This window comes from Hemibagrus wyckioides, linkage group LG06 (assembly GCF_019097595.1).
Source record: "Hemibagrus wyckioides isolate EC202008001 linkage group LG06, SWU_Hwy_1.0, whole genome shotgun sequence".
Lineage (NCBI taxonomy): Eukaryota > Metazoa > Chordata > Actinopteri > Siluriformes > Bagridae > Hemibagrus > Hemibagrus wyckioides.
This window is the reverse complement of record NC_080715.1, coordinates 33383592-33393742: the sequence shown is the minus strand read 5'-3', so window position 1 is coordinate 33393742 and position 10151 is coordinate 33383592. Positions and strand designations below refer to the sequence as shown.

At 40.6% G+C, this 10151-nt stretch overlaps 2 protein-coding genes across 18 annotated transcripts in view; one reads left to right on the top strand and one right to left on the bottom strand.

The window, feature by feature from the left end:
* Window positions 1-225: 225 nt before the first annotated feature.
* si:ch211-202p1.5 (uncharacterized protein LOC103909337 homolog) lies at window positions 226-5355 on the top strand. The gene is made up of 4 exons (XM_058392000.1): window positions 226-381; window positions 2577-2742; window positions 3804-3917; window positions 3997-5355. Exons 1-4 carry the CDS (start codon window positions 327-329, stop codon window positions 4064-4066), a joined length of 405 nt encoding a protein of 134 aa, XP_058247983.1. The 5' UTR covers window positions 226-326; the 3' UTR covers window positions 4067-5355.
* A 3161-nt stretch (window positions 5356-8516) lies between these two features.
* Window positions 8517-10151, bottom strand: part of adgrg6 (adhesion G protein-coupled receptor G6) — a 58630-nt gene continuing 56995 nt past the window's right edge. For 15 of the 17 annotated variants that reach the window (XM_058391973.1, XM_058391974.1, XM_058391975.1 and 12 more), the window contains one exon: window positions 8517-9303. In XM_058391973.1, coding sequence (XP_058247956.1) covers window positions 9119-9303 — 185 coding nt within the window. In that variant the 3' untranslated portion in view covers window positions 8517-9118. The remainder of the gene's footprint in view (window positions 9304-10151) is intronic. The other 2 variants (XM_058391985.1, XM_058391982.1) reach the window with 2 other exon arrangements.

Genomic DNA, 10151 nt, shown 5'->3' with positions numbered 1-10151 from the left:
ATTCTCCAGGAATAGCCACATCACTGGACAGGAGCTCGCACTGGAGGATGAAATAATGCTGTGATAAATTTACAGGATTTTTATGGAAATCCTCTGTATACATAAACAAGCGTGTGTCTCAAACCACCACAACAAACTCCTGTAGTGAGGGAACGATGAGAAAGTCATGATGAGAAGAGATGAAGGAGGAGGTGGGCGTGGTCATATGGAGGGGTTTAGAGAGTACAGAGCGTGCAGGAGACTCAAGAACTTCACTTCCTCTGGATAGACATCTGAAGCTTTCAGGTCTTCTGCTGTGTGTTTTGTTTTGTTTGTACACAAACTCTATGGATTTGAACTCCATCCTCTTCCTCAGTGCCATTCTGATGATGGAACAGAAAGGTAAACACCTCCACTGTGTGTTCTGTGTGTTCTTGTTAAAAAGAAGTGACTTATTACACTGAATAAACAGATTATACAGAATTTATAGAATAAACTCAAAAGTCAGAGATAATATTCTGTGTTTTAAGGATTATTCAGTAACTTAATGTATCTTGCATTTTCTTTTTAAACATGTGTGAGTCAAATATTTGTGTGAGTCAAATGTATGAGTCAGATATTTGATTCCTGACTCACTGAGTAGAAGTTACAGCAGGTCCTGTGGCATTACTTCTTTTCCATAACCAACACTTGGAGGTCAGAGATCTGCTGGAGGTCAGAGATCTGAAGATGGACAGGTGTGTGATGTGATCACTGTGGAGCGGGATCAGGACAGTTCTTTGCTAACAGACTGGAAGATGAGCTGCAGAATCTATTGCTTGGAAACAGTCATCGTACACTGAGTCTGTTAGATTAGACCCTGTGCTCTGATCAGACTGTAGCAGTGAATGTAGAGAGATTTCAGCAAACTGTGTTCCTGGGATTTAGGGTTAGATTATATTTAAGATGTAATATCACATGAATAAAGGAGCTGCTGGATCAGTATGGCTTTGAGTCAGGGTTAGATAATCACAGGTAATGACAGATAAAGACACTTAATAACAGGTAATGACAGGTAATTGTAGGTAATCACTTGTAATGACAGTTATGACATGTTATAACGTGTAATCATAGATAATCACCGATGACAGATAATAATGAATAACAGCAGGTAATGACAGGTGATCAGAGGAATGACAGGTAATTACAGGTGATGACAGGTAATGACATAATGAGAGGTAATGACAGATGATTATGAGTAATGACAGGTGATTATGGGTAATGACAGGTGATGACAGGTGATGAGAGGTAATGGCAGGTAATGACAGGTGTTCACAGGTAATGACAGATGATCACAGGTAATAGCATGTAATGATAGGTAATGAGAGTGGCAGGTGATCACAGCTAATGACAGGTGATCACAAGTAATGACAGGTAATGACATGTAATGACAGGTTATCACAACTAATGACAGGTGATCACAGCTAATGACAGGCAATGACATGTATTGGCAGGTGATCACAAGTAATGACAGGTAATGACATGTAATGACAGGTTATTAAAAAGCGATGATTTTTGTGGATTGGGTGACTGAGGTTTCTGAACCAAAATCATGTAGTGAATATAAAGTTGATATAAAATGATAAAAAATGGATACAGGAGCAGAGGTGGGCGTGATTTCTGTGACGGACTTTAAAAGCATTGAGAAGAACCTCAGCAGATCCACTGAAACCTCATTGTTTGGCAGACGAACAGCAGATACGGCTGATGATCTCATCCCATGATGGAGCAGATCACTTTGTCATTTTTTCCTGATATGACCAAGATAAATATTACTGCATACGCTATAAGTCAGTATTCTCAACATTTGGTGATGATCAGCACTCAGTTATTCACACCAGCACATTGATGCAGAAGTCAGTACATACACAGACATTTCTACAAAGACTCTCACCCAGAAAACACTTTTGGAGTTTACTGCTTTAACCAGTGTTTCTCCTCATGGGATGGAGCTTGAGATAAACTCCACCAATCCTGGTGCACAGACATGTGGACACAAGCAAGAACAGAACTTCAGCCATGATCATAGCACTTCAACCAGATGAATGAACGTTCTAAGGAGGAACGAGGACTAGGAAATGACTAGAAACAACACCATTGACCAGGAAGTCAGCCGTGAAATGAAAGATTCATGAAAGATTCATGAAAAGCAAGACATAATGAAAAGCTCTTCTGAAATAAGGCTTTATGTCTTTAGCTGTGACTAAATCATCATTAACAAGAGAATAACTAGCATCTGGAATGTAGCTGTGTCTACTGCCACCATCAGGTCAAAGAGGAAACTGCAGCAATCCTACATTCTAATTAACATCTGACTGCAGGCGGGGGCTGGACTGGTGTTGAGGAATTCACTCAGTATTTATATAGAAAATTATTTCTTCTTCTTACTTATGGTTCTCGTGCTGAATCTACTCACATTTCAATATATCATATTATTTCTTCACAAAGTTCTGAAAATATCACATCAGCATGTGTATGTGTAAACCTCATTAGTGAAAGTCTAATGAAAGGTCCTGCAGGTTTCTGAGCTGATATATATTCCTCTTCCTTTTCCTCAGTCTTCACAGCCTCCACAGTCCCCATGTCTCAGGCTCGGAGAGGTTCACCCTCTCAGCTCGGCTCCAAGCCTCCACATCGTGAGAAACGCTGCTCCTGTGAGAACCTGAAGGACAGAGAGTGTGTGTACTTCTGCCACATCGGAATTGTTTGGGTCAACACACCCAGGTACACAACTAACACCGAATAAATCCAGAACATAACTACACAATGTCTTCATTAGCACAACAAACTGGTCACATTTAGAGCTGTTAGAATCTGAGAAATTTTAAGAGGAGTTTTATCCTCTTAAAGAAGTTCACTTCCAGAACAAAAATCTACAGATAATTTACTCACCCCCTTGTCATCCAAGATGTTCATGTCTTTCTTACTTCAAGAGCTCCACTAAAGAGCTCTAAACCATCCCAGCCCAGAAAGAAGGCTCTTATCTAGCCAAACCATGGGTCATTTTCTTAGAAAAATAAAAAATTGTACACATTTTAACCACAAAAGCTCGCATAGCACTAGCTCTGGGATGCAAGTCTGCGATGCTACGTACTACGTAATCATGACGAAAGGTCACGCGTGATGTAGGTGGAGCTACAGACCCAGTGTTTACAAAACGAACGTGCAAAGACCAAGGAACTGCAAATATCTTTAATAACAAAAAGGTACATATAACTTTGTGTCATTCCACACGCAACAACATCGGAGCACTCCTCCTTCTCTACACTAGTAAACACTGGGTCTGTAGCTCCACCTACGTCACACGTGACCTTCCGTCGTGATTACGTAGTACGTAGAGTAGTGTAGCGGACGTGCATCCCAGAGCTAGTGTTAGACAAGCTTTTGTGGTTAAAAAGTATACAATTTTTTATTTTTCTAAGAAAATGACAGATGGTTTGGCTAGATAAGAGCCTTCTTCCTGGACTGGGATGGTTTAGAGGTCTTTGAAGCTGCATTTAAACTGCATTTTAGAAGTTCAGACTCGCGGCCAACCATTGAAGTCCACTATATGGAGAAAAATCCTGAAATGTTTTCCTCAAAAAACATCATTTCTTTACGACTGGAGAAAGAAAGACATGAACATCTTGGATGACGAGGGGCTGAGGAAATTATTTGTAGATTTTTGTTCTGGAAGTGAACTTCTCCTTATTAAAATCCAGTAAAGAACATCAAAGCATTCGATAATTTATAGAAATATGTAAATCTGATGGAGGAACGTTCAGACTCTGTGATCTCCGTTTCAGTCAGGTGGTTCCATACGGCGTCGGTTTCCTCCAGATGCGCACGAGAAGACAGGTGGAGCGATGCTTTTGCAAAGATCGCAGAGACACCGAGTGTGTGAAGTTCTGCTCTCGCAGGTACGCAAGCACACTGTGATGAATTTCAACACGTTTATGGAGTTTATTGAGTCACGTGATCATCTTTTCTATTGTGTAGAGGTGAAAATACAAGCCTGAGATCCTCACCAAGATCCTCACTCTTAAAGAACAGTCTACAACCAAGGTGAAGGACAGGAGATCCAGACGCTGAGGAACCATCAGGAACAAGAAGAAGAAGTAGAAGGAGGAGATGAAGAACATATTTGCACTCTTTACAAAATAATCACTACTGCACCAAATAAAACCTATAACATTTTATAAAGAGAAGAAAGAACCGGCTCCGAGTGAAGATGTGACATGAAGATGGTGTTGGATTTGCAGTGTTTATGATCATATTTCCAGGAGCTCTGTGTTTGTCTGACAGCATGTCATATTTTCTAAACTAATGCAAGAAAGCACTCGTGTAAATATCAGGACATCTCCAGCTCAAGACCAACAAAGAACCTTCATCAGCTGGAACCAAGGAGTCAGGATCAACCCTGAAATGATGTGGTCCTCATGGTTTATTCATCAGATTTATTAGAAGAAGACATTAAGATTATAGAGTAAACAGCAACTAGACCTGCACTCTCTTGGGCTAAAGGAAAGTCACCTGCTTGTTCTATCTGTCATGAACATGTAAACTGGCTGTGTGTGTGTGTGTGTGTGTGTGTGTCTGGGCAGCAAGTGAACATTTTGTCCTCAAAGTTGATGTGTTAGAAGCAGGAAAAATGGACAAGCGTAAGGATTTGAGCGAGTTTGACAAGGGCCAAATTGTGATGGTGGATAGACCACTGGATCAGAGCATCTCCAAAACTGCAGCTCTTGTGGGGTGTTCCCGGTCTGCAGTGGTCAGTATCTATCAAAAGTGTCCTTTAAGTCCTGTAAGTTAAGTCTTGTGGAGGTCGCACCTCGCAACTTAGGGGGACTTAAAGGATCTACTGCTAACATCTTGGTGCCAGATATCACAGCACACCTTCAGGGATCTAGTGGAGTCCATGCCTCGACAGGTCAGGGCTGTTTTGGCAGCAAAAGGGGGACCAACACAATATTAGACAGGTGGTCATAATGTTATGCTGATGGGTGTACATGCACTAGGGACCTCTACTGCTCTAGATGTATCCTTTCAATCCCTTTTTGTTTACACACGATTGTGTAAGTCAAATTTTTAATAGATCCTGATCATTGTCATAAACATATGAAGAAATATTAAATGTGTATTAAGAGTTTTTTATCAAATGTTTTGGACTGTATAAATGATATATGATGTGTGTGTGTGTGTGTGTGTATAATATAACAGATATATGATCTATGTGTGTGCATGTGTAGGTGTGTGCATATATTAAACACAGCAACATGTAGATAAAGAATATTGCTGGAATTACAGAAGTCTAGACTCTGTCATTAACTTTTGTAAAAGATTTATTTATTTTGTTTGTGAATGCTATAAATAAATCAAATGAATTTTGATTTGATGAAGTGAGTCTGTGTTCTAGTGAGAGTGGAACATGGGTTCTGTGTTCTAGTGTGAGTGGAACATGGGTTCTGTGTTCTAGTGAGAGTGGAACATGGGTTCTGTGTTCTAGTGAGAGTGGAACATGGGTTCTGTGTTCTAGTGTGAGTGGAACATGGGTTCTGTTAGGAAAACCGTTCAGAGGATGAAGTGATCTTACTGGGATAAGAAAAAGGAGGTTTAATTATTCCATTGTTTCACACACACACACACACACACACTGGATGATTGTGGTGTTTCTGAAGGTGAATCAGACGTGTTGAATAGCGAGCTGTTTATTCTGGAATGCTGGTGTTCACCTCACAGGAAACTTTTACAGCAGATCTCTGGAAGGAATTTGTGGAGGTCTTGTTTACTGACAGGAAGAAAGAACAAACACTCCCTACTGCTCTCTCTCTCTCTCTCTCTCTCTCTCTCTCTCCCCCTCTCCATCCCTCCCCCCTCTCCATCCCGCTCTCTCTCTGTCCCTCCCCCCCTCCACCCCCCCCTTTCTCTCTCTCTCCCCCACCTCTCTCTCTTTCTCTCTCTCTCTCTCCCCTCTCCCTGTCTCTCCAACCCCCCCCACTACAAAACTGAATTACAGGTCTGACTATGGTGCAAAAAAAGTTTGCAATTTTTACAAGTTGGTGTAAAAACATTTTTAGAGGTTAGTTACACACGTGGACAGAGCTGAAAACCCGACAATGGTCACTGAAATAACTTGAAACTGCCAAAAGTAATAAATAAATAAAAATTACTGACATTGACTAATGAAAATCAGACATTGTTTTTGAATTAAATTAAATAAAAAAAAACAAACAATGAAACTGACCTGGACACAAATGATGCTACCCTTAACCTTTTGAGGCGCTCACTGCAATCAAGCGATTTCTGTAACTCTCACTGAGACTTCTGCACCTGTCCACTGGTATTTTTGCCCGCTCCTCGTGAGCTAACTGCTCCAGCTGTGTCACGTGTGAAGGTTGACTTCTCCAGATTATATATTTCAGCTTTTTCCACAGATGTTCAATAGGATTTAGATCAGGACTCATAGTTTTGTGTTTTGTTCTTAGCCATTCTCAGGTGTGTTTAGCTGTGTTTTGGGTCATTATCCTGTTGGAGGACCCATGACCTGCGACTGACCCCTTTCTGACACTGGGCAGCACATTTCATTCCAGATTGCTTTGATAGACTTGAGATTTCATTGTTCCATGTACAGATCCAGTCTCGCTTTTTTTATGATTTGCTTTCAGCAGTGGAGTCCTCCTCAGTCGTCTTCCATTAAGTCCACTTTGGTTCAAACAGCAACATATGGTTCATTCTGACACTGATGTACACTGTATTGCCAAAAGTTTCGGGACACCCCTCCACATCATTGAGTTTGTCAGGGGTTGGGCTCGGCCCCTTAGTTCCAGTGAAAGGAACTCTTAATGCTTCAGCTTCATACCAAGACATTTTGGACAATTTCATGCTCTATGACTGCACACCAGTACACAAAGCAAGGTCCATAAAGACATGGAAGAGTGAGTTTGGTGTGGAGGAACTTGACTGGCCTGCACAGAGTCCTGACCTCAACCCCATAGAACACCTTTGGGATAAATTAGAGCGGAGACTGTGAGACAGGTCTTCTCATCCAACATCAGTGCCTGACCTCACAAATGCGCTTCTAGAGGAATGGTCAAAAATTCCCATAAACACACTCCTAAACCTTGTGGAAAGCCTTCCCAGAAGAGCTGAAGCTGTTATAGCTGAAAATGGTGGGACAACCATAATACATTCATGTGCATGTAAAGGCAGACATCCCAAAACTTTTGGCACTTTGACCTTGGAGTTCACCTCTAATCTCTTTGAACATGCATATAATTGTCTATAATCTAATCTCCTTAGCTTTCTGTGGGCCATGTTCATGATGTGCACATCATGATACCAAACAGCACAGTGACCACTTTTCACCCTTTAAATAGGCAGACTGACCGATTACAAGTTTGAAGACACCTGTGATGCTAATTACAGGACACACTTTAGTTCAACATGTTCCTATGGTCAAATTATTTTCAATCTTTTCAAGGCTACCATCATTTTTGTCCAGGCCAGTTTCATTAGTTTTTTTGTTTTTTTTTAAATGCTTCTGTTGAACCACAATTCAAAAGCAATGTCTGATTTTCATTAGTCAATTTTCAGTACATTTTTATTTATTATTTATTTATTATTACTCAAGCAAGGCCCTTAACCCTCAATTGCTCAGATGTATAAAATGAGATAAAATGTAAGTCGCTCTGGAAAAGGGAGTCTGCCAAATGCTGTAAATGTAAATAACTAATGTGTGCTGGACACTCCTGTGTCCTGGGAGTTTTAAACAAATGACGAGCGAGGATCTTTTACTTTAACAGAAACTTGCTGCTCTACAGATTCAGAGGAAAAAAAGTTTCAGTATTTAGTAACTAATGCTTTGGTGTGTGATGGACAATTACAGTATTTATGCACCTGCTTTACATAAAAAACTATGAAAAAGAAATGTTACTTGGTGACTGGTCAAATATCAACAATAAAAGTTGAGCTCTTGTGTTGCTGTATAACATCAGTAACATTAATATAGACTGCTGCTCAAGAGTTACTCATTATGTTAGCTTACTTAGCTAACTAAAGCATAACTAGCCATACACGACATAATTAAGATAATGACAGATTTATTCACATACACAATAAAATCCTTCAACACTACGAGCTAACATTAGATTCATATTAAAGAAAATGCCCATTTTGATGACCACAGGACATGCTGACCTCTACGTTTTCACAAATGGGATGTTGAATTCTTGTAAGATGAAATGGTATGTTACTGAGGCAGAGCAGGAATCTGAATATGAAAGAGTCTTTCTTCTGTTTTACAACTTCAAACAAATCCTGTAGGTCAAGCCACAGGTCATGGGTGGTCAGGAGGCCGGATTGGGTCAGGGTTTTCTTCCATCGAAAGCTACAGTATTTAAGTAATCACATTTACACCACTGGTCACTACATCCTCCAGTTTAATTCTCTGTACTGAAAGACAGCTGTGGAACATAACAGTCACAAAGCTGTCAATAACGATCAAGCTCTCATTTCATAAATCCTTGGGGACAAGACTGTCCTGCATTTTTATTTCCAATAAAGCAGAAGTATAAATAAAAAGATACAAAAACCTTAAACATTTACAAACAGCGGCAAAATATACAGTATGAAGGTGGTAGTAATACAGAGGGAAAGTTTACTTGGCTTCTTTTGTTAATGAAAGAAAAGTGAAATCTAACAGAATTACAGAAGCTTGGACTGGACGTCAGACTCGGACAGCTCGGTCTCTGGAGGTCACGCATCATCTCTGGAGACATTTTTATTTCCAATCAAGCAGAAGTATAAATAAAAGAAGATGCCTGTGTGCTGTATATACAAAAGCAAACTGGAATGCAATATTAAAATCACGTTAAAAAAACACACACACACAAGAATAGACAATTAAAAAGCAAAACAAAACATACTGTTAAATATAGTGTGGATATTTACAACACAAATAAAGTCAGTTTAAACATCACAGTATGGAAAATACACTCCTTCTGTACGGCTTCCTACTGAAAGGATTATGCAGGTTGGTTAGCTCAGTATGATACAGTATACACATCTGTACACATCTGTCTGACATCACCCAGTCTCTCTCTCTCTGTCTCTCTCTCTCTCTCTAAAACTTGGTGCTATGGCTGAAGCTGTCAGACAGGATGATATTTTTGTAGAAGTTGTCAGAGCGCACTGAGCAGTAGCCCTTCACCTTGTCCAGAACCTGGTGGACGGGCAGAATGGAGGAGGTGGAAGCATCTGAGTCAGAAGTGCTGCACTTCTGGATGGTCTGGTTCGAATACGGTTTACCTGAAAGGCAAGAGCAGAGTTTGGGGTGTGAGCATCTGCAAAAAAAAACCCCATAACATTATGAGCAACATTAAGCACTGAGGATTGATTTGTTTGATGGTTGAACTGCTGCACCACAGCTCCAGGATCCTCGGTTTGATCTTCAGCATGGGTTACTGCATGTTCTCCACATTGCCACGAGAGATGAATCTTGAGATTCAACTGTTGTCTGAGCTTTGCTGGGTTGCTGAGGCTGGGTAGATATCTTCAGACCAGCTGTATCATCTGTTATATTTAGGAATATCGGGAAGCATCTCATACGATAATGAGGAAGCTTAACAGGAGGCATCCACCTTCAAAATCAAGACAAACTTTTTAATGACCCCTGTGAACATACCCCCAGACTGGTTTACCCTCAAAGCCATCTGGTCTTCAGTAGGTTCAGCCTCAGCATCTTACATTGCTCCTCTAACCAAAAGACCCTGTGATCTTTAATCACTTCATAGACCCTGATCTTCACTCTGAAGATGAAGGGTGAATAAGATCTGAGAAGAAAAGCTGAGATAAGGATTACCCTCAGCTGGTTTGCTGAGTGGGGGTCAGAAAGACCTTTACTGATGATCTGCGAAAAATTCCTCCAAAAAGGTCTACAAAAGTATCAGACTGGGTGTCTGATCTGGACCTCCTGTAGCTGCAGGAAAAAAAACTGCTTCAGAAAGACCAGTAGCTGGTGAAGGATGTGTGTGTGATAGACCTGGAGCTGGATGAGGAGTGAAAGCAGTGTCCGGGACTCTCCTGCTGAGGAAGGAGTCAAGCTTGCTGGTTGTCGAGGCAGCTGAAGTGCAGAGGAAGTTTAACTTTATATTCCT